General features: G+C 47.1%; 1 protein-coding gene across 2 annotated transcripts in view; it reads right to left on the bottom strand.

The window, feature by feature from the left end:
- Nucleotides 1–3,129: 3,129 nt before the first annotated feature.
- Nucleotides 3,130–23,504, bottom strand: part of LOC119379451 (beta-1,3-galactosyltransferase 5) — a 95,177-nt gene continuing 74,802 nt past the window's right edge. For both annotated transcript variants that reach the window (XM_037648757.2, XM_037648759.2), the window contains one exon: nt 3,130–4,129. In XM_037648757.2, coding sequence (XP_037504685.1) covers nt 3,136–4,129 — 994 coding nt within the window. In that variant the 3' untranslated portion in view covers nt 3,130–3,135. The remainder of the gene's footprint in view (nt 4,130–23,504) is intronic.

Below are 23,504 nucleotides of genomic sequence, written 5' to 3' on the forward strand. Positions count from 1 at the left end.
CACCACGCAAGCCACACAAACGGGCCTGAACGCTACTCTGCCGCCACCTACTTATGCACTTCAAGCCAAGTCAAGCCGGTTTTAAGCGGCTATATGGGTGAACCGAACGCTTTGACCACCTAACGTCTCCTTCCACCCGGTGGAAGGACACACTGCCCAATTCAAAACCGCATCACCGCAGGACCAAGGCGCCGTTTCGCAGTCTCGAGGACCAATCGACGACGTTGGTAAAACGTAACATTGCCCACGGGCAAGATTTGGTCTCTTCGAGTACGAAGATTCGACAGGCGCTGGAGAGGGGCGCGGGAATGGTATTTCGAAATGGAACGTCCGCGCGGCGCGCAGCGCTTTGCTATTCATAAAATGTGATCGCCGCGGCAGGCTGCACGAATTGCCGAGCTTGTTTGGGAGATGTGGAAAAAAGAAATTGCCGAAGCTTGCACTAAACCGCGCAAGGCTTGCAACAGCGAAAACTGGACGATTCTGAAGACTCATGTGGTTATCTCTAGGCTTTAGCTAGGTGATTTGTACACTTAGCTAATAGCTCTCTCTTTGTACAACGATGTCTCTTGTTGAATGTTAAACATCCTGTCGTAAAGCATGCATCTGAGTGTCAAATTTGCGTTTTAGTTTTGTACTGAAACGTTTACTGTTATCGCGCTGTCATGTACAACGCCTGCTGGGTCCAGTCAAGCTGCTGACGGCAGCTTTCAGCCCCGGAGGACATTTCTAGTCTGTAACTAGAAGAATAAAAAAGTTGAAGTTGATGCTAGGTTGTTTCTACGTGGGTTCTCAGCGCAGAGAGGTTAGACTTAAACCGCAGACAGTCACAGACATGACACGGTTGTCCAAACTCCAGAGACAGAAACTCGCGCGAAAACCAACCGTTCGCACTTCTCATAGATCAACGGGCACGTTGTCGTTGGCGTAGGCCTTCCATCGCTTAGGGGTTTTTTCGCAGCCACCGTTGCCTTTCCCATTCTTTGGTATTCTCTCGTTGTACGTACTCAGGGTAATCGGCTCACCGCCGTCGCTTCGCAGCCATTTGCTGCCTTCGGTTTCAGTGGACCAATGGTGAGTAGTGGAATTTACCAAATTTTTGTGGCCCATACCCGGTTATCATGATCGACTCACAAGGAACGACTTACCAAACAGCTTCGCTGTTAAAATCTTGGAGCCTGTCTACTGGCTTTTTAAACAGTTCGTGGTGGAGACCTGAACAGAACAGGTCCTCAACATCAACAGAAAACCCTAGGCTGACACAACTTTTATCTTGCAGGAAATTAAACACATCACTGGAATTCTTCACTAACAAGATTGTTTGAAGCCAGTACGTGCTTTCAAGTGAGAAAAAAGAAACTTAACCTGCGTCTGCCAAGGGTCCACTTCACTAATAATGGTGTGAAGGGGAGTGTCAACCTTGCGAGTCTTGGCTGCAAAGACAATGAGAGATATTCCCTTTGTTAGTCAAAGAAAAGACTACTAAGGCACTCAACAACAACTTCCATGCCACCAAGGTGCGTGTGTCACAAGTCCAAGCGGAGGATTTGTGCTTTCAAATGAACTTACTGGACTTACTTACTGGCCAAATGCATAAAAGGGAAGTCCCCTGAATGTCTCCTTCACACCAAAGACACACAAGGTTGACACTGTGCAGATCATGCACGTTGGCATTATCAACCTAGAAAAATGTTTGCTACCGTTCAAGTAAGCCCATTCTAAAGTGGCTATGCTATGACGTCCCTTGAGTGTTCTCTCAAAAAGTTGTGCGATCACAAGATGTGTGATAGTTTTTGTGCGCAGTTTGGCAGGCTTGCAAAAGCTGGGTACCCTCACTCTGTCATTGTCGCACTTGCCGCGTCCCTGTTACAAAAGCTTAAGGGCACAAGAAAAGCAGCAACAGCTGACAGTGCACAGCATGTCACGCAGCCCAAGGTTCTGCCTCATGCGTACCCACACTCCCAGAAGAAAGTCACTTGGAAACATGGAGTTCTGATTGTTCTTTCGGCCCCAAAGAAGCTGTCCATGCTTTGCTCCCGTATTAGTGGGGAAAATACGGTGACTTGCAACAAAAGGCATGTGAAGCCCTATAGCAAATGCACCATCGGAGCGGTTTACAAAATTTCACTTAGCTGCGGAAAGGTCTACATAGGCTGTAGCGTCATCATCATCACCCATCATCATTTTCCAGCCACCGCACCGCGCCTCTTGTGCAGCTCATGCCGAGCTCGAGGCGCGAGCCAGTAAAGAACGAGCTCATGCTCCTGGCGGTCTGGACCCTGGAGCTGCCACCGCTCTGCTTCGGCAGTTCACCTTGTAATAAAGCGGCGAGTACAGCACGGCCACGTCGGCTGCCTTCACGTCGTCTCATGTCTCCCTCACTGGCTACAAGGCGAAATGGGACGCCGCATAAATGACAGAGCGATGGTGCATCTGTAAAATGTAAATAAAAAGGAAAAAAAACAATTTAGTTAATCATTGTGATGCATGCACTTGTGATCCTCGACGGGACAAGATTATCGGAAGTGGTAAGAGGAATGCACGTTCAACACTTCAAGCTTACGTTACATCAAAGAAGGCAACAGCATGCGTTAGTGATCCTTTCATCAGCCTGTGTGGAGTGGAGAGGTGTCTCTGGTTGTGCACGTGTAATTACGCATGTCATTCTTGCTTTTTGCGCATGTGCTCTTAGTGCTACATCTTTCCTATTTATTTAGCGCTTCCGCCCATGACTAAACAGTGCGAGCTTGCGCAAAATACAAGTATCTTAAAGGGTTTCTGCAACATCTTTCCAAGTAATCACCAAATGACTTTAATATGAGAGCTTGCAGAAACCCTTTAAGATACTCTATTTTGCACGACATTGTATGTACAATGCTATATATGCATGATGAAGTCAGGCGTGGCCGGACGTTGGTCGTGATTATAGGTACAGGCAGCTGCTCATGCCCGCAACTGCTTTCCTAATACTTGCTACAAAAAATGTGCATCATATGTGTGTCACAGCGTCAGGCACAATATGAGACATGCCATTTTGCACCTTGTGCGTCCATTAAGAAGCACAGAATTCTGAATGAGCAGGCTAGGACATTACTCATATGTGCACAAGTCCCTCGTATTGGTACAGAGCAAAAGTCAGCCTTTATTCTTGAGTGAAGCATCCATGTTCTCCCTAGTGCGCTGCCAGAGGCGGTACACGAGCTCAGTATCCAGGTCGGGGTGACCCAGGGGTGGCGGACCACCATCACGCAGCCAGGCACGGGCATCACGAGCGTCGCGTGCCAGCCGTGGTCCAAGGTCAACATGCTCGATACCCAGGCGCTGCGCCAGGATGCCGGTAACAAGCACGTCATCAACCCAGAAGTAGGGCACATCGGTCGAGGCGCGGTACAAGTCTCGCACCACATCGGGCGACATGAATATAGCCCAGCCAGAGCAGTAGGGTGGGTAGCGGTGTGGCCGGTACTCACGGAAGCTGACACGCCACTTGCTGCGCTGACTGCGCTTGACGTAAGGCCGCCGGATGAGGCCGCACATGAGGAGCCGAGCTGGGGCACGAGGCCCCAGTTGCGTGCTCACCTGAAACAGGTCCATGAACACGTCGTCATCCGTTTTGAGCACATAGTGTGCCTGGCTGCAGCGACTTGCTACCCACTTGAGCCCCATGACATGCTTGTACGTCAGGTTGTGGTAACTGTCGACAAAGTTGCCCATCACCAGGTCGCCGTGCGCGGCGCTCTCGGCGCGCAATGCGCCCTCCAGGCCGGCCGCCTGGCCCACAAGGAAGACGAGCGCCATGGCACGTGCAGTGGCTGCGGCCAGGGCACTGGCATTGCCCCACGTCTCGCGAATGGCGCGCCGCCGGCCGAAGTGCGCTGGCGCAGAGTGCACGAACACGGCCAGGAACAGGTCGTGCTGGCTGTGGCAACGGCTGCTGTCCAGCACAAACACAAAGTCGCGCCGGTCCACAAGCCGGCCAGGCTCGTCCGACACATTGCCTGTTACACCACTGCTGGACTCCTGCGGCGGCGACGACGACCAGCGAGACCACACCGCCAGCGATGCCAGCAGCAGCAGCACCAGGCCAGAGCGCCGCTCCCGAACCATGCGCTGAGCCAGCATGTTGCTCCTGAAAAAGTTTCATTGTACTCAGAGAATGCTCAATGCTGATCCAGATTTGAAACTCGGACAACAGTTCATCAAGTTCTACATAGCTTGCACCAATACCGCTACTTAGAGTCATCGGATACCAATCGGCCACTGCGATGAACCATTGAACTCGGATTGGCCAAAATGTGCCAGTCAGTGCCGTGTGTGAATTTTATAATCAATAGTTATTTGCACATTTGTATAGCAACCAATGCACAATCTTCTGAAGGCTATGCTATTTGTTGCTGGCATGTATGAAGTGTATGCAACTAATTTACGTCGATGAGGGAGCTTTAAAGCATGTATAACACCACAGAAAAATTCCACCAGCTTCATGCCGTGAAGACCGTCGGACAGCAAAGCTGTAAGCACACAAGTGCATGTGATTGGCTAGCAAGGTCCCGTGCATCATCATCGTCATCTTTTCGCATCATCCCCATCATTTTGTTTTATTCCCTCTGGTACTGCTACAACGGTGATGTTGACCGCACAGGGTATTAGACTAAGGCAGCTTCGCCGTAGCAGGCTTCTCCACAAAAAGGAATGCCTGTTGCTTGGAAGTTATACATGCATATGCTGTGCATGGCTGCATTTGAGCATATTTTTTTTCTTAACCCGATCGTGAAAGCACGTAGGGAGCCGACCTACGTTCTCACACATGGCCTGGCATCAAGAACAATCACCCTCACGTTAGGCGACCTCGATCATTCCAAATAAGCCTCAAGTCAGCTATCCTGCCTGCGGCTGTGTGGAGGCAGCTGTGAGTTTTCCACCGGTATATATTGGCAGTATGTGTAGCGACACTGCCAGAAAAAGCAGCACAAATCATCGGTTACTTTGCAAATTTAGTGGAAGGAGGGCGTGTGGAACGTAATATTAAGAACTATACCAAGGAAGGAAAACAAGAATGTGACCAACTAAAACACAGTGAACTTGATGAATGTGAAAGTCACAGATTTTGTCTGTGCCCTATTAAATAAGGGACCTAAGTTTGCAGCTCAGCCCCAGAAAGAGCCTGTTGAACTGGTGGAAATTATGGATGACCTTAGCATTCACACAATGAACTATAATCTTACCAGTGTCATTATCGAGTGTGCAACACAAGTCAGAGATACGGTCATCAGACAAGACATTGGCAAAAATCTCAGCAGTCATTACAGAACTGGAGTGTAGACAAGGATGCTGGAAGAAATCTACAGCAGTTCTACAGCCACCATAGTCCTTCATAAAGAAAGCAATAAAATTCCCATAAAGAAGGGTGTAAGGCATGGAGATACGATCTCTTCAATGCCGTTCACTGCATGTTCCCAGGAGGTTTTCAGAGCCCTGGACTGGGAACAGTTTGGCATAAGAGTTAATGAAGAATAACTTAGTAACTTGTGATTCGCTGACAACGTAGCCTTGCTGAGTAACTGAGGAGACAAATTGCAAAGCATGATTACTGAACAGGACAGGAAAAGCACAACGGTGGGTCTCAAAATTAAAGGGGCCCTGCAACACTTTTTCAGTATGGTCAAAAAACGCTGCCTAACACTAGTTGAGGCTCCTGAGAACATGTGAGCCAAACGTTATAGCGCAGCCTGGAATTTACAATTAATTCTCAAAGTCAGTTTGAAATCGCACGCTCTTTCCTCGACAAATAATGCTATAAACCCAAAGTCCACGGCCATTGGCTGATTTGAGCATGTAGAACTGCATAATTACTGCGCCCACTGTGGGATTCCTGCAGTCCCATTGAAAGTAAGCCACGTGTTCGAAGCAAAAAAAGGACATTACTGATGAGGGGACCCTGGTCATCCCACTTTCTTCGTAGCTTTCAGCGTGCTCGCTGGTACCAACGGAGAGAGAAGGAAAGCATGCGACACATCCATGTAACTCTGCTGCTCATACTTGACGGATTCTCAAGTCGATTCGTGAGGCAATAAACTCCTTTACTCAGGCTACTGAATGATTACTTGAAAAGTAATGTTTAACAGTCAACAAGCGTTTGCGATAGGTAGGAAGGCACTGGAAGTGGTCAAGGAATACTTAGCGCAGGGAGTGACCGCAGGTTCAAACCATGAGAGCAAGAATGGGGCAGAACAAATTTGGTAGGTATTCGCAGAACACGAATGGCAGTTTACTGGTATCCCTCGCATACCTTGCCCGCCCTTACCTACGACGCAGAAACATGGAGGCTTAGGAAGAGGGTCCAACATAAATTGACAGCGATGCGATCGACCGAAACCACTTTGGAGCAACTTTTGGAGCAGCTAAAACCTCACTTTAGAGCAGCAAATGAGCCTTTTGAAGCAGCTGCGTGTTACGCATTTACGAACACAACTTTTAAAGTCTCTAAATGGGAGTAGTTTTATCCCGTTTAGCAAAATAAATATAAGCACACATACATGCATATGTATTTATAGATAATATCCCAAAGGTGAAATTAACTCACTGCTCCTCAGTTTCCTGCAGAGAGCCCTCAATTTCTATATATCCGTAACATCAGGCCACCCGACATTTTCTCGCGCCATTTCCTCCCATTCGTTATGCAGTGCAGCTTTCCCTGATGCTGCAAGCTGCATAAATTTTCCACGCATATTCTCCTTACTACCAAAAAGAACTAGTACCGCGGTGACGTCTGTGCTTTCAATGCAACTTATGCGTGGTGAACTATATGTTGTCGAACTTAGGGACAGACTCATTGAGCTTTCCGTTCGTTGGTGGTTAATAAAATAGAGGGTTCATTGATATATTGCCGCCGAATTTCACAAACGAAATTTGCGGCAATGCAGACAGGTACTTTAACTTGACCTTAGAAGCAGCACAGATATACCGGGATAGTGTGTCACCATGCTTTCCAAGCGAAATCCCACAGGCCACTGCAGTGGCTGGAACTGTTGATAAATCCTGACCGTTGTATGGTATTAATACGCAAGTGTCCTACATAAGATCTTTTGAAAGTCAGGACAAACAGCACAACAATATTTTTGTAAAATAATGTAACTAAAACAAAGTGTTCAAGTACATAAACACACTGCTTACTGTAATTAATTCAATTAATTTTCATACAAAAGACTGGTGTCTCAAGAAAAGTTGTAATTTCAACAATTATTAGACAGTGTCTCCGCAACATTCTGTAAATATTTTTGCCTGACTTGGCAATGTCATGATTTCGTATGCCTCCATCTATTTGCACTAAGCAAAAGGTTACAGCAGGGCACGCACTTCGGTGCTGAAGTCACCATTTACAAGACACTGTGTGCATGTCTTCGCAAGACATTACTGTAAACTCAATCAGGAGGCGATTTACTTGCTCCATCAAACCATTGCTGTTACTGGCCTCGACAGATTTTTTACACTACACAGCTCTCGCCTGCCCGCTAAAAATTACAACTTAAGTATCTATTTCAAGTGTCTGCCCCTTTTTTTTTTTCTATCTCTCACCAAAAGACTGCAAAAATGACGTCTTGGTGCATGCTATGCGAAAATTACGCGATTTCTGTCTAAATGTAGCAAGATGTAACAGGCTTCGCCTCTTGGTGCAGTTTGGCGCAAGTGGCACAGCAATCACATCACTGAATTGAGGATGACGCAGCAAGCCACGGAAAGGAAGATGATAGGTGTAACCTTAAGGGACAAGAAGAGAGCAGAGTGGGTCAGGGAACCACAGGTCAGCAAAAAATGTGGAGCTCACTCAGACTCACGAAACATATCTTGCCCTTGGGCTCACTCGGACTCAGACTCCCTATAATTTTTCTCAACCTGACTCACTCGAACTCATACTCACCAAAATATAATTCACTTGGACTTACTCCGACTCATACTGACGGCTCGATCTGAAGTGGGTCTGAATGAGTTGACTCATCAGTCCGTTAACCTATAATGAGCTTTTTCTACCACTCTACCACAATGTCAATGCCTTTTAAAACCAATATTGTGCATAATCTGTGCTCTAATTAGTGCCTGTTCATCTCGTACCTTCAAATACGAGTTAAGAGAGTTCGCAATTTAATAAGAACCTTCTTTTTTTTTTTGAAAGAGATGACTCACACGGGATATTTTTATTAATAACTTCCAGAGAAACAGTTTGCGGGGGGGGTCAAGGTCCCTCCTCCCCCTCCGCAACTCACGCCTCTGATCAATAAATATTGAGCCGACGCATGAACGGTACCGTGTTGAAGTATGTGTGATTATATGCGAGCCAACATAAGGCTGATAGTAATGCTGAATTTGAGTAGATAGGACCATAGGTCGGCAAAAAATGTGGAGCTCACTCAGACTCGCTCATGCAATATATTTTGCCCTTAGGGCTCACTCGGACTCAGACTCACCCAGACTCAGATTCACCATAATTTTTCTCAACCGAACTCACTCGGACTCAAAATCACAAAAACTTTACTCACTCAGACTCGCGTCTCAACATGAGTCTGAGTGAGTCGACTCATGCAGGGAACAAACAGGTGTCCAGGACATCTTAGTCGAAATCAAGAAGAAGAAATGGGCAGGCAAGATAAACACTGGTGATGCAGAGTAACAGAATGGATTTTAAGAGAAGGCAAGCCCATAAGGGGGGGGCAAAAAGTTAGGTGGGATTAACCCTCTGCTGTCGGGAGGTGCCTGCCATGGCATTTTAAACTTTACATGTTCTTGTATGGGAAATATTTGTAGGGCCATCTTTGCACAATACTTATTACAGTTATGTCATAAGTACTTGTGCAAAGTACTTGTAGCGCTTGTGTCGTCACATCCTCTGTCTGCGTCCTCGTCTTTTTTGCGCTGTAAGCTGATCGAAAATGACAGTTGTGTCATTGCATTCTTCAGAGGTGACAGCATCACACAAGGCCAAAAAGGAAATGGTGCAAAAGACATTATCGGCAGTGCCGATTCAGCTGGCTTTGTAGAAAGTACTGAAGAGGAAAATTATGTCCCTCGATCTGACTAAGAAGAAAGCTGATCAGACGAGTGCTCTGAACAGTGAAGAGCAGCTTCCAATGTGCGCATGTACATGTCCGAAACACTCTGGGCTCCAACCTTGGCAATGCTTTTAGCATTACCACACAGTTTCAAGGTACCGCTGAAGGAATGTAATAGAATGCAGAAAAAATAAATATCTTCCTGCCTGTTTGCATACGTGAGTGTGTTTTCACACTGCACCTAATTCTAGCTAAAAAGTCCGTAGCAGTGGTAACGTTTAGGATCACATAGGGTTAAGAAGTCTGTGAGGATAACGTGGCTGCAGCAAGCCCAGGAACGGGTTAATGGGAGAAACATGAGAGCGGCCCTGTCAGGCTGGTGGCGACCTCACGTGTCGTTCTATAGATGCAAGACTTGTTCTGCAAGCACTTGAATGCATTGATAACTACGAGCGAGTCTAAAGTCAATGAGTGTCGATTCTCTCTTTAATGCATTAAGGTTCTACCTTGAACTGCTATTTGTTGTTTCAGGGATCAGCGTTTTCACAGAAAGCTGGAATCCGCATATAAGGTCATGTTTAGCTCCAGCACCGTGCAACATATTCCTTGCCAAAGGCAACACAATCTAGCTGGAAGGTATACAGGTATACGTAACCATGAAAATGTCAGACGTTTCTGTTGTGTACATAACTATTTAACTTGCTTATTCATATGACTTGTTTGCAAAAGTTACTGAAACCAAAAGTTTGTAATCGCTTACGCGGGCACAGCAAGGACTGGAGCGTATGGTAGAAATGGCACATAGCCTCCACTAGACCTTTCTTAAGCATGCAAGTGCCACCGACGGCCACGCAAGCCCTCATGGGAAATGTGTGAATGCCACAGCAGCAGCCAAACTAGGAGCATGGGTGTCACACACTTTTCCTTTTTCTGAAGAGTGGAGAAGATTTGGCAAGGTGGAGCACATAATTCCATCGTTTTGATTGTTAAGCTGCCACCTCCTCCCATTCGTCTTTGCATGCCGCTCCAGCCGAGTGGCTTCAAGGCATCACCAATTTTTTTATCCACATGGAATCCAGCCTAATAGTGGTAAGAGCAATTATAAGATGTAAAGAAAATTTGACAAGCTCTGTAAAATCAAATACATTGAGCGGCACGTCCTCACATTCTAGGCCTTCTGCCTGGTCACACTTCTGCTTGTCGGATGTTGCACTTCACCACTTGTGACGATGTGCTGCAACGCTGGAATCACACCTCGTCATTCCCCGTCACCTGTGCTCCGAATCACTTTCCATGACGACCCACAATACGGCCACACAGGTTTCCTAGACTTATTCTCATATTAGGCTTCGTTACTACTGGCATGGCATGTACTGTCTAACAGTATGTTCAGTCATGAAGGTACTTGGAAGCGCAAAACACACAAAATACACAAGAAGAACTTGACAAGATGAGCGCTCACTTCAAACTAAAGTTTGTTACGGAAAGTGGTTAGGTATTATCGTACAACAAACCGCAACAGCAAAAGGGAAATGCGTGTGTGAAACACCAAACTGACTCTTGATGAACAAATATCACCTCAAAGATAAAAAACCCTAACAAAACAATAACAAAAGCTACCCTGTGCTTATGAGGTTCACAAAACTAAGGTGAAAACAACTGTGGGGAAAGCCCAGATCATGCCAAGCGTGTGCGTGGCTGCCGCTGATCTAATCCTAGCGCCAAAGACTTATTGAGATACACCACTTCACTGTTTAGTAGGTTAATGGACCTCGTCTTGTCCAGTTCTTCTTGTGTATTTTGTGTGTTCTGCGCTTCCAAGTACCTTCATGGATCAGTACAAGCTCGCCCAAATTTCTGTTCTTCTAAACCTAATGTTCAGTCATGTTCCACGTGTCAACGACACGACACGACACTCCTTTATACTGCGTCCTGCAAGAGATACGAAATTTTCAAAAAATGTCCCGCATTCCAGACATTATTATTGCTTGGGAGAGCCTTGAGTTCAGCTGCATATGTCGATCTTGTTAGAGGACATATTAGCTGCAAACCAGTGTTGTACACATTCCTCTAAAATAGAAACGAAAGCTTGTTTTTTCCCAAATTAGAAACGAGTTCCTGTTACTTCAATGCGAAAGGACCCCCCGTTTCACTTACATTTCAAACATTCCGTTACTTTAACATAAGATTTGATTCTTTAAATTAAAATATAGTGTCAGATAAAACTGAGGCGAAATAAAGTGAGCAATTTAATCAGGCACACGTGCATAGTATAGTGCTACTTCGTACTGTTTTTATCGACTGTATGTTTGTATGCTGTGTATGATTTCCACGAGGCTGTCTTCCTGCTGATATCGCCCTGACGTGGTTCACATGGCACCTTTGATGGCAATGATTTGGACGATGCTGGATATATAAGTGTTGTATTTTCCAATTAAAACTCACACTGAACATATGTTATAAGAATTTGAACATCGCTTGCAGCATATTATCTCGAGATAAAGAGTCCAATGACATGCACGTACAACTAATTTTTTCAGGGAGCACCGGACCTACCCCATACATGTGTAACTGCAACCCTGGTGGTAGTCTATCACAACTGCACTAGATATGTCGACAAACTCACCCATGAGTGGACTCACTCGGACTCGGATAGAGTCTGAGCCCGAGTCCAGTTGAGGGAAATTTATGCGAGTCTGAGACAGGGGAGGCCGGCTGAGGTGCTTTTCAGAGAGCTCCGATTTGCATTGGGCGACAAACGTGCCCTGAAACATGCATCAGCTTGTGCAAATTCAGCTTCTACAACACCAAATAAATAAACATGCCATCCTGTCTCCGGAAGTGGCATACCTTGTTATGACACAGGCTTCAGGATAAGCACACAGGATACATTTGGTGGACCAAGACCTAGTGCAATATGTGAAGCGAAAAAAGCAGCGCCCATGTCGAGCAGCACAAGGGACCCTCTCAAGCAAAACTGAACATTCTTGATAGAACAGTTTGAGCAAAGAGGGCAAACAACAGAAGACAAGGCGCTGTCTATCAAGTGTTTTTTTATTGGAAATAGAGTATATATAGACAGTGGGATAGGCCAGCAAGCTCAATCGTAAGTCGACCCACTCAGACTAAGATCGATCCAGGAGTCCGAGTTTGAGTGAGTCTGGCTGAGAAAAATTTTGGCGAGTCTGAGTCCGAGTGAGCCCTAAGCAAAAAATGTGTAGTTCGTGAGTGAGCTTCATTTATTATGCCGACCTATGAGTGCCACACACTTTCCACTACGGTCTTCAGATGTCCAGTCAGGATGCTGCGCTTCAGATGTGCGAATAGAAAGGTACTCACATGCACCAATACAATTACATTTCTTGCACAAGAAATCGCATCGAAAGAAACAATACATAGTCGTTTATTGAATGCTGACTTGATATTGCAGTGGCAAATAAATATCCAGAATATATATTCGTGACTTAGTAAAGTTTCTTGCTTGAAGTCAGCAAGAGCTGTGTATCGATGTTAGTGCCCGATAAACGAAGCTGTTTTTTAGTCAGCACTTGGTTGGCAATGTTGAAGAGCCGTTGCACCGAAGCACTTGCGGGTACTGCCATGCTGTAACTGAGGAAAAGTTTGTTCAATCCCTTGAAATTCATCTGCGAGAGGGGGTGGTCAACGGGTACAAGCAGCTGCTGCAACAGCTCATCCTCTGACTCAGCTGGAAGTGTTTAGTGCCCGAACGACAAGAAATCTTGGGGCACAGATAAGGTGGCAAAATTTGCTTGATCATCGCAGCCATGGCTCTGTCTTTATGTTGATGGTCGTCTGGTCTGGCATAGAAATGTCTACGATTCATGATAGCTTACGCCTCATCATCATCCACGCTGCATTACGTTCAATGCTGCGAGTCCGGGATAAATAGGTAGGTGTTCGACAGTCCCTTGATTATCCAAGTACACACTGGCAATGTGAAGGAAGAGCCAGAGTCTGGTAAACAGCGTTTATTTCAAGCCAACCGTCCAGCTGGGATGGGCCCAGCGAACTCTCTAGGACCCGTTTTCCAAACGCTCATTCTGGCTCGGTCGTAAAAAAATTGAAGCAGCTTCACCGACTTAACGTCACAAAGGCTGGGCAGAGCTTGCTCATGGCATCACATTTGTCTGCATCGGTACAAACGAGGCTACACGCATTTGCTGTCCCAACCAAATGTCTTTCACAGTCTTTCTCTCCCAGTGGCACATACGCCCATCAACTTTTTTAGTGGACCAGTGGCACATGCCCGCTAGGAACTGCAACCGGTGGCCACCCGCTATGGTCGCTGCAGTCTCCACTTTTGGTTTTTCGCAGCCTGGACTCCGAACCCACTCTCGGCACACTGTTTCAGGGAATGCTGCCACAGCTTTGTACTTACAGGACCGCATTCACTAAGAATAAGTAGCTCGGAAAACACAGCGAGCCACAGCCCACTTATACCCTCTCAGACTGAGAACGTTTACAGAAGGAACGCCATTCCCTGTACCATTGCATCGACCACCGTTAATGCCTCTGAACCAGACACACCGTGCTGCCACGAGTCTCACTCTGTTACAATGGCGCCGAAAGGAACATCAACCTCATGTGTCCTGGCTGTGAAAAAAATTCTTAGTTCAAGGCCTTTGGCGGCTTTAACTTCTGAATGCAAACGTATGAGGTTCAGGTTACTTATACCCGTGTCACACGGGCGTTTGGAAGGCCTTCCGACCAATAGTCTAATGACTCAATGGTCAAGCACGAGCTGCCACACGGGCGGTTTCGAAGCCCATCGAGTCAATAGTTTATCGAGTCAACGGAGCACCCCACAACTCCATTGTAACTTTAAACTTCGATGGCCATTGAGCGACGGAAGCGGAAACAGCGCGAACGTGCTCTCTCGTTCACAGTGTGTTCGTACTCACGATTAGAAAAAGAAAACGTTAACCAGTTTGGTTTAAAGCAGTATATGTGAGCGCTATCGATTATTTATTAAAGTATTTGTGCCACTTGAAATGTGCGAACTGCACATACTCTCGACATCAGCAACGTACCTGTCTTTATCGTGCCATCTTGCCATGTATCACTCGCCACAGTTTCGCTGCTCAACAACTTAAAAATTGAATGCTAACTACAAATAAACACTATTAAAATGTTTAAACAAGAACAACAGGCATAATTGTGATTTTAAGCAGATTTGTATTATTTAACTTTCGGTGACATGAATGCGAAAATAAAGATCCGCAGCGCCACGCAGTTTTTGTGAGAAACGCCTGAACCCCTCAGCGGTCGTTCAGAACTGCCGTGTAGCAGCGCAACAACTCCATCGAGTCGATAGAGTTGCGGCGTTTCAATGGCCTTTGACTGGATGGCCATTCAAAAGCGCCCGTGTGATACAGGTATTAGAAGGGCCAAAGCCCGTTTCTTTAACTTAGAGGCTTTTTCAGAAACCGGCTTGAAATTCCCTTCCACCGCATCCATAGCCTTTTTCTGGAACAACTCCTGCGGCATAGCTACGAAACAACCTTCTTTGTCTAGTACGCAACTTGGAAGAAGTGGTGAAGGTATTGGCTGAGCGCAACCCCTCAGGACCAGTCTTATTCGTTGCCACATGGCCACTTAATGAGGTGCTTCATAATGATGAAGTATCCTTCAAGAACAACGCTAGGATTCCAGTAGAAAGCTTCCTAGAGATGTTATGGTTTTATTTATGCTCGACCGTTGTTTTGTATGGGCAGGGCTTGTATGTACAAAAGTCGGGAGTGTGTATCGGCTCAAGAGTGGCTCCTGTACTGAGCAGTATTTTTCTAGGGAAAGTGGACCGAGCCCTAAAACATGACCTAGAAGGCATTGCCCGTCATGTGCTTAGGTATGTTGATGATTACCTTGTGTTTGTTGATCGGGGAAATTTCATGCGTTCAATGACTGATGTCCTGAAATTATTCAAACAAAGGGGCTGGGATCTAAACTTCACCTCAGAAGAAACGACGTTTTGCAATTCCTGGATCGATCCATTGGATTCTAAGTGACACACGTTTGCTGCTCCTACAAACCCCATTCTGTAGAACTTGTTTGGGGCAGCGCTAAGGAACACATGGACACATAGTAGATGCCACGGTAGACGCCATTCTGTAAAACAATTTCTAAGTTATAGATCCACTCATTCAAAAATTAACAGCTGAAGAAAGACATTCTCGACAAGAAGTCCTGTGCGCATGCTATGCGCGAAAGCTTTACGCGTCAGGTGGAGAGATTAGAAGCAGTCGGTTCCCCGTGCTTGGCTCTTGGGTCTATTTCACAGCGATTGTTGCACCGCTTGAAGCAGGAGCAAAAGAATGGTGTGGGTGCAGCAGCGTTGCCCCCGGAAAGGCGTAGCAAGATTGCTGTCATTCCCTATTTGCACTCTGTTTCCCACCGCCTGAAGAAGGTGGCCGGTCATTAGAACGTCACTGTCTTCTTCTGTGCCGGCACGAAGCTGGGGAATGTTTGCGCCTCCATTGACAAAAGGGCGCAAAAAAAAAAAGGGGTGGCTTCTTCTGACGGTGAGTGTTCCACAAAACACTCTACACAGTACGCTGACTGCGCCTGCAGCGTTGTGCACACCATACCCTTGTCATGTGGTAGCTCCAGTGGCGTACCAACTTGTTCGCGAGTGGGGGGGGGGCTGGCCTCCTTCACTCCATCCGCCACAATTTTCACGATTTATGGGCGCCGCCATCTTGGGCTAATAAGCGATTGTTTTGCCGGTCTTCTACATCGTAATGTGAAATGATCATGGCCATGAAACGTTGAATGTACCGGCCCAAGCGTTGTTGCGGGGGCTAGTTCACCGTAGCACTGTTTGTTTATTTGATATGGATACAAAACTGCAATGTTATCAGTCCAAGATGGCAGCGCTTGAGCGCGTCCGGAAAATGGTGTGTGTGTGTGTGTGTGTGTGTGTGTGTGTGTGTGTGTGTGTGTGTGTGTGTGTGTGTGTGAGTGTGAGTGTGTGTGTGTGTGTGTGTGTGTGTGTGTGTGTGTGTGTGTGTGTGTGTGTGTGTGTGTGTGTGTGTGTGTAGAGAGAGAGAGAGAGAGAACTGCATTCTATCTCAATTTGATGTGATTTTTCACATACAGAGTTTAAATTTGGTTAGCAGTGTTAATAAGATCATAGAAAAAATACAGTCAGTCCTACGTAGCATACACTGGGCAACCATATATATATATATATATATATATATATATATATATATATATATATATATATATATATATATATATATATGGGTTATGCATGTGATAGTATTGCAAGCAACTGTTTTTATACATCATCCCCGCAACTTTATGCATGAATACAATTATGACGATGGCAGCCTCGCCAGTAGTACCCCCCAGATTTGTTTTATTCAAAAAATTTCGGTAACGTCTAGAAACTGCTCACTAATAATTTCATTTTTTATGTATGTAGCAGTGACTGCACCTTTTCTTTTCCGTAATTAGTGCTACACTTTCTTGCAGGTATTCAGGTTTGCGTGTTCTATATTTTGTCTTGGTTGCTCCTAGTCGAAATAGTGTTTCTAGCGCATCGTTATTATTATTATTACTATTATTATATTACTATTATTGTTAACTTGTCAACCAAAAGTTATTTTTAAGTAAGAATTTGTGGTATTAGAGGCGTAGTACATTCTTTATACTTATCATGTTTGTATTTGCAACTTTGCTTGGAGCGTGTGAACTTCATAGTAGAAAACAGCGCAAACGAAGACGGGAGACCAAACAGGACCAGCGCTGGTCCTGTGTGGTCTAGCTTTTCTTTGTCGTATTGCGCTGTTTTGTACTTTGCTTGGAAGGGCCTCCGGCCCTCAGAGTAAGTACGCCTATGCAAACGGTGTAAGCACAAATCTTTTTTTTTTTTAATGTGGGTGATTATAACGTTAAACTACCCCGCATTGTTTCCATCCGCATCTGCCATTTACTGTTTATGATTGGTCGAAAATTTCTGGCTCATGCACACTGCAACTGCTCATTACGCGATGCCACAAATGACCACAAAATGATCCATTGCATAATGACCACTCATGCACTACATAAAAAGAAATAAGAGAATACACTATTTTCAATACGGCATATTTTTAGTCATTGGTTCATCGCCATTCGTCAAAATTTTCGGTGTGCCTTAAGATCACGTGCTTGTTATGCGACGTCACAAATATATGAAATCTCGCGGTGTTAAAATTACGTGTGCACACTAAACAGCGCATTACTATGCTGAACAATACCTAAACATTTTTTGGAATAGTCGGACAGTGTCTCATTCTGAATGTAATTCAAGAAGGCTGCCCGCCAATCACATTGGCAGCGGCTATTTATAGCAGCTGGCGAGATTTTCAATTGTATTATAACGATGGTGAGCTGTTTGTGCACGTGTACAACTCTGTGAACTCATTCTTGCTCAGAGAGAGGGAGAGAAATAAACAGCGCTGCGGATGTGCGCTTCTTTGCCGTCGTATTTTGCCCTGCACAAGTCAATTCGAGATGACTCAAAACCAGCTAGCCCGGCTGTCAATTTAGTCTCCTTAGTCCAGAAAACCCAGGTCGCAGGGTCAAATCGCAACCGTGGCCGCTGCACTTTCGATGGAGGCGAAAATGCGTGAGGTCCGTGTGCTTAGATTTAGGTGCACGTTAAAGAACCCCAGGTGGTCGGCATTTCCGGAGCCATCGTCTCTCATAATCATATCATGGTTTTGGGACGTTAAACCCCAACAATTATTAGTCCAGAAAACCGTGAACCTTGACCATTTGCCTGGGCTTCCCAATGTACTCGAGCCCACTGTCTTATTCCTCACCTTGTTCCAACCCGTCGCGATCGCTGCAAGCAACCATATGATAAGCAAAGCCAACGTTTTTACATTAATCTAACAACGTTGGCAAGGCGACGCAGGTAATCAGCAACTCAAGCGGAAACATTCTTTAGCTCCCCCAATGCAGCCCAACTAAAACACTCAACAGTTCTGCACACTCATCGACTCATAGCAAATTAGATATATACAGCAGCAGTGATACTATTGCTTTTCGATGAAAGAAAATGAATTTCCTGAAACAGGAAAACCGCTTGATCGGTCCATAAAACGTTTACTGCTGCCCGTATTTGCGTCGTCGATTATGTAAATTTCAGGCCAGGCAGAGCAGAATAAAATGATGACAAGAGTGCTCTAATGTTAAGAGCCCCTACTCAGCGGTATATAGCCTGCTGTAGCGCAAAGTGCAAAAGCGTCGCATAGGTGGTCCACAACGCAGAGAACGTACAGTGTGGTCGTGAGACACTGGCGACGATCTCCACAGCAGAAGCGCAGGATACATTTCATGATATAAATAAGTGTTTAATGTGTAGAAGTAAAACTTCACCTCAGTTGATGGTTTCCCAGTGTGCAGCCGACAGTGACCACTGTCAAAAGTGTGGGGGGGGGGGGGTCTCCAACCCTCTAACTTATCTCAGTGGGGGGGGGGGGGGGGGGGGCTAGCGCCCCCCCAGTAGATACGCCTCTGGGTAGCTCCAACATAGGACAGACAGGGAGGTGTCAACGTCCATTTGAGAGAGCATGCTAGCTCTTTGAAGGGCGCGCTGTCTTCCCACCTTGCCCTGCATTGCAAACAATGCGGCTGTGCACCTGAGTTGAGTAAGACAGTCGTGGTGACTAGGCACAAGAGCCAGCGTACCCGGGAAATTGCAGAGGCGTTCGAAATGATAAAAAAGAAAGCCACGTGTGTGAGCTGCCCGTCTACTGCCCCGATTGATGAGGAAGTGGCTTTCCAGGCACGTTCTGATATTCTATGCATGATCTTATTGCTGTGGTTGTTGGTTATATTTGGGGGAGGGGGGGGGGGCACGGTCTTGTTGTTGATCTTTGTTACCCATATATATACTTGGTGTTTTAGGGGCAAAGCTCCTCTTAGTCTAACCTTGTCACGCGTCCGGCGTAAGGCGTCCGACGTAAGGCGTAACCGGCAGTATCTCCAGAACAGTATCTCCCATCACCGATCCTTTGCAAACTGCCCACTACTTCGTCTTTGCGAACATCCCACTATGATCCATCACCGATCCATTACTTCACCGACCATAAAGCCGTTATAATGAAGGGGGAACAGAAGCCACGTCTACCTACCACTTACGATTAATAAAATTTCTTGTATAAATATATACAGTGTTTGTCACGTCTTTGATGATGTACTGGGCTATCGCTTTGATTACTGCTGGGTGAAACCACTGAAGATTTCACGGTGTAACCATGACTGCTTCAGGAGCTTTGCCCAAGCTCTTCATCAATCACCCGTGGATATGCTGTGAATTTTTTTTCTAATAAACTATAATGAAAAAAAACACTGGGCTACAAGCGGTGGTTGGGTCGTAACAGTAGCAGCAAAAACTGGACGGGGCGGGCAGCGTTGCAGCAAAACACGGGCTAGGCAGCTCCAGCTCGTGCCTCGCGCAGGGCTGGCAATGTGGCTGTGGCGCTAGACATTCCTCTTCACTACAATTCGTCCACCGTCGGAAAGGAGCCATCCTGGCAACTCACGGTGAACATATTGCGAGCGGATCGTAATAAGGCTTCAGACACTGTACGTGAACGGTTTCACGACCCCGAAAGCGTGGGTCTGTAGATGGTGTAACTGGTTCGACGATATTGTTGACAGGTGACGTCTGCGCAACAACACGGTGGGGTCCCTGATACTTGGAAACAAGCTTGGAGGAGAAACCAGTAGGGACAGCTGGAACCCAAAGCCACACAAGGGAGTCCGGAAGAAAGTGAGGGTACGGGTGGTCATCGTCGGGCCGAGATTTTTGTCTCCATTGGTCGACGGTTGTGAACGACCGGGCGAACTGACGGCATTCCTCGGCGCGGCGGGCAGCTTCAGAGATGGGCATAGATTCGGAGGCATCGGGTCGGTACGGCAGAATGGTATCGAGTGTAGCCGAGGGCTCTCAGCCATATACGAGGAAAAATGGCGAAAAGCCTGTAGTCGCCTGTGGAGCAGTGTTGTAGGTAGACATGTGCGCCGGACCCAAAATCACCGGCGGCGGTGCGCCGGTGTTTCCACATCCGGCGACGGCGCGTGAACGGCGTGGGGTTTATCGGACCGGCGGCGGCGTGGCGCGAGAGGGGGATGGGGGGTGGGGTAGGGCGAAGAAGTGAATGCGATAAGTACACGCCGTAATGTTACATGAACGAGGGCTAGCAGCTAACTCTTGTTGCTCCGATCTCACTTAACTCTACAAAACGCTGGTGTATGGCAATACGGCCGCTCCTGGGAGAGAAGCGGTTTTCGGTCAGTTTGTCGTATCAGTGGTCCGAGCGCGAAGCAGTGAGATCACAACGCTCACAACGCTCACAGCGCGTAGAAGGTATACGAGCCGTTCGCTGGGGGATGTCTGCCGAAATTTCACGCGTGCCAGCGCTCTCGACCGCGCCCTTATCGTCAAAGTTCACAGTTGCTGCTCGAGTTACGCAGTCCCTCTCCCCAGACATCCCTTCCTGCTCCTTCGCCCAGCAAATGACGGCCGGGGCATTTCCTTCTGCTTGAGGAGCAATCGACGGCAGGCCTCGCACGCAGGTTGATGTTATTCCGTGTGACTGAGATGGCCAGCTTGCTTCATCTTTGCTTTAGCCGTGTTCCTTGCAAACGCTCGCGAGCTTTTACTCACGGGTAGAACATACAATGCGCGGTGCAATGTTATCGATTTAGAGTTTATACGGAGCATGACGGCGAGGGTGAAAACCTGTCCTGAGTGTCCATACAATTGCTAACGCAATAAAAAATATACAAAAAACCGCCAAACTGGGCTCGCCTATTTTCTGGAAAGCTGCATCGTCTCCGCTGTAAAGACTGCGTCCGTTTGAAGAATCATATAAACCGGAGCCTTTTCCATTGGTTTCGTTCTCGTCTTCAATACCCTTCTCAAAGGGAACATCTCCTCACCACTACTTTCTTCATAAAGCACGCGTACAATGTCAGCACTAAGCGTTGAACCTATCATGATTTCGCGCTTGTCGGCCACAGTTTGTTATCTCTGCATGCACGGTCGCAAACGCACAAAATGGAGCGAAATCAGTTCATGGCGCATGATAGTCGTGCGAGAGAAGCAACAGCGGGTGGGCGGCTGCATAGCAAAGCAGTATGGGAGACAATTCACAACTGTTATTTCTCGTATATGGACCATTCGAGAGTATGTACCCTGATGATGTCACAGGAATCACTGTTCTGGCATCACGAAGTGCACCAAAAGACAAGAAACGCCAAGAGAGAATAACACGCTCGTTCTTTTTGTTTTTCGTTGTATTTTCAGAGGCTGTTAGGGGCCCTTTATAAAAACAGGGCTAGCAAACATGGACACAGGAGAGTAGTCAAGACACCAGAAACTCCGCTAAAAACTGAAAAATCACATAGCGGCGGAACCGAAGGTAGACGAAAATATTTATCTGCGCATTCTCACACAAGAGGCCATACCTATCAATCAAGTGCGAGTAGTGGTCTACTCATCTATTTTATTTATTTATGCACAGTGTACTAGGTCCAAGACTCGAAGAATATGCTAACCAGCGAGTTGGGTCGTCGCCCTGTAAGGCTGGAGGACGCGGCAGCGTTAAGGTCAGGCAGTACTCGTGATATTTCAGGAGAAGAAAAAATACTACAACTTCTGGGGAGCTATCCTCGATGCGTTCATCCAAAGGAGATGTCCACAGTCCATTTCGACAGAGCGCATTCAGTGATTCGAAAAAGCAGTGAGCCATGATGTCACCTCGCTCTTGACCATGTCGCTGCACCGAACCCGCCAGCACATTCCTAGCGTAAGAAGAGAGTGGACGAAATGCACAGAAACAGGAACTTTTCAAGTCTGAATTTGCATATGAATGTGTCCCACATGTTTGAGAACGATGCAGGGAATGCGCACCGACCTTACAGCTGCGTTAGACGAGCGGCCGCATTAAACCTAAATCGATGGCTGACACGATCAAAAGATATGTGCACCAAAAATCGGATCTCTGAGGGTTGTGTTCGTTACATTGATGCGCATTCTGTCCCTATCATTTGTGTCGAGAGTGTTTGAAAGCTTCGTGATGTCATGATGGCGCTGCAGAACAAGAACCGGAAACAGGGGGCACGCTTCTTGCCGAGCTCCCGCTATTCAGCGGACGCTGAAATGTACAGTTCATTACATGGACACATTGAGAAGAGCTCCTCCAGCGAAGTGCTGTATTTTATTTGCAGATTCCCCATTCAAATAAAAGAAAACACTAACGGCGGCGCGCCGCAAAAATTGCGCAGTGGTGGCGGCGGCGTGATCTCTCTCGGGATTTCAGCGGCGGCGCGAGTGGCGTGACCAAAAACAGGCGGCGGCGGCGGCGGCGCACACCTCTAGTTGTAGGTGTACGTCACAAAGGGCAAAATTAGGTCCCAGTCAGAGTGATCTGAGGCAACATACTTAGAGATCATGTCGCCAAGGGTGCGGTTGAATCTTTCTGTCAAGCCATTAGTTTGAGGATGGTAGGCGGTAGTAGTACGATGAACGATACGACATTCGGCAAGGAGTGCGTTCACGACTTCGGAAAGGAACACACGTCCCCTATCGCTCAGAAGTTCGCGCGGCGCGCCGTGACGGAGAATGAAGTTCCGCAGAAGGAAAGATGATATGTCGCGGGCCGTGGCAGCAGGCAGAGCGGCTGTTTCTGCATATCGCGTCACGTGGTCAACAGCGACAACTACCCAGCGGTTTCCAGAAGCTGTGCATGGAAGGGGCCCATACAGGTCAATGCCAATGCGGTCGAAGGGCCTGGCCGGGAACAGGATTGGCTGGAGCGGACCAGAGGCATGCTGAGGAGGAGCTCTGTGTCGTTGGCACTCTGGGCAGGACCGAATGTATTTGCGCACAAAAGTGTACATGCCTTGCCAATGAAACCTGGAGGAAAGTCGGGCGTATGTTTTGAAGATGCCCGCGTGTGCGCACTGTGGGTCAGCGTGGAAGGCTGAACATATTTTTGCATGAAGATGGCAAGGTATGACCAGTAACCACTTGCGGCCGTCAGACGTGTAGTTCCGGCGATAGAGGAGACCATCGCGGATGTCAAAGTGGGAAACTTGACGGCGCAATGCTCGAGAAGCTGAAGAAATAGTTGACGGGTCGGAAAAGAATCGCAGAAGGGCGCTGATCCAGGCATCCTTGCGTTGTTCAGACGCCATGTCGCAGCCTGCTGAGAACGAAAGTGTTTCGTCCACGGCAGATAGGCAGGCAGCGCTTTCGGTTGACACAGGGGAGCGTGATAGGGCGTCGGCATCGGTGTGGCGGCAGCCAGACCTGTAGACGACACGCATGTCGAAATCTTGCAACCGCAAAGCCCAGCACGCTAAACGGCCAGAGGGGTCCTTCAACGTGGATAGCCAGCAAAGAGCATGGTGATCTGTCACTACGTTGAAGGGGCGGCC

Source organism: Rhipicephalus sanguineus, chromosome 1 (genome assembly GCF_013339695.2).
Source record: "Rhipicephalus sanguineus isolate Rsan-2018 chromosome 1, BIME_Rsan_1.4, whole genome shotgun sequence".
NCBI lineage: Eukaryota > Metazoa > Arthropoda > Arachnida > Ixodida > Ixodidae > Rhipicephalus > Rhipicephalus sanguineus.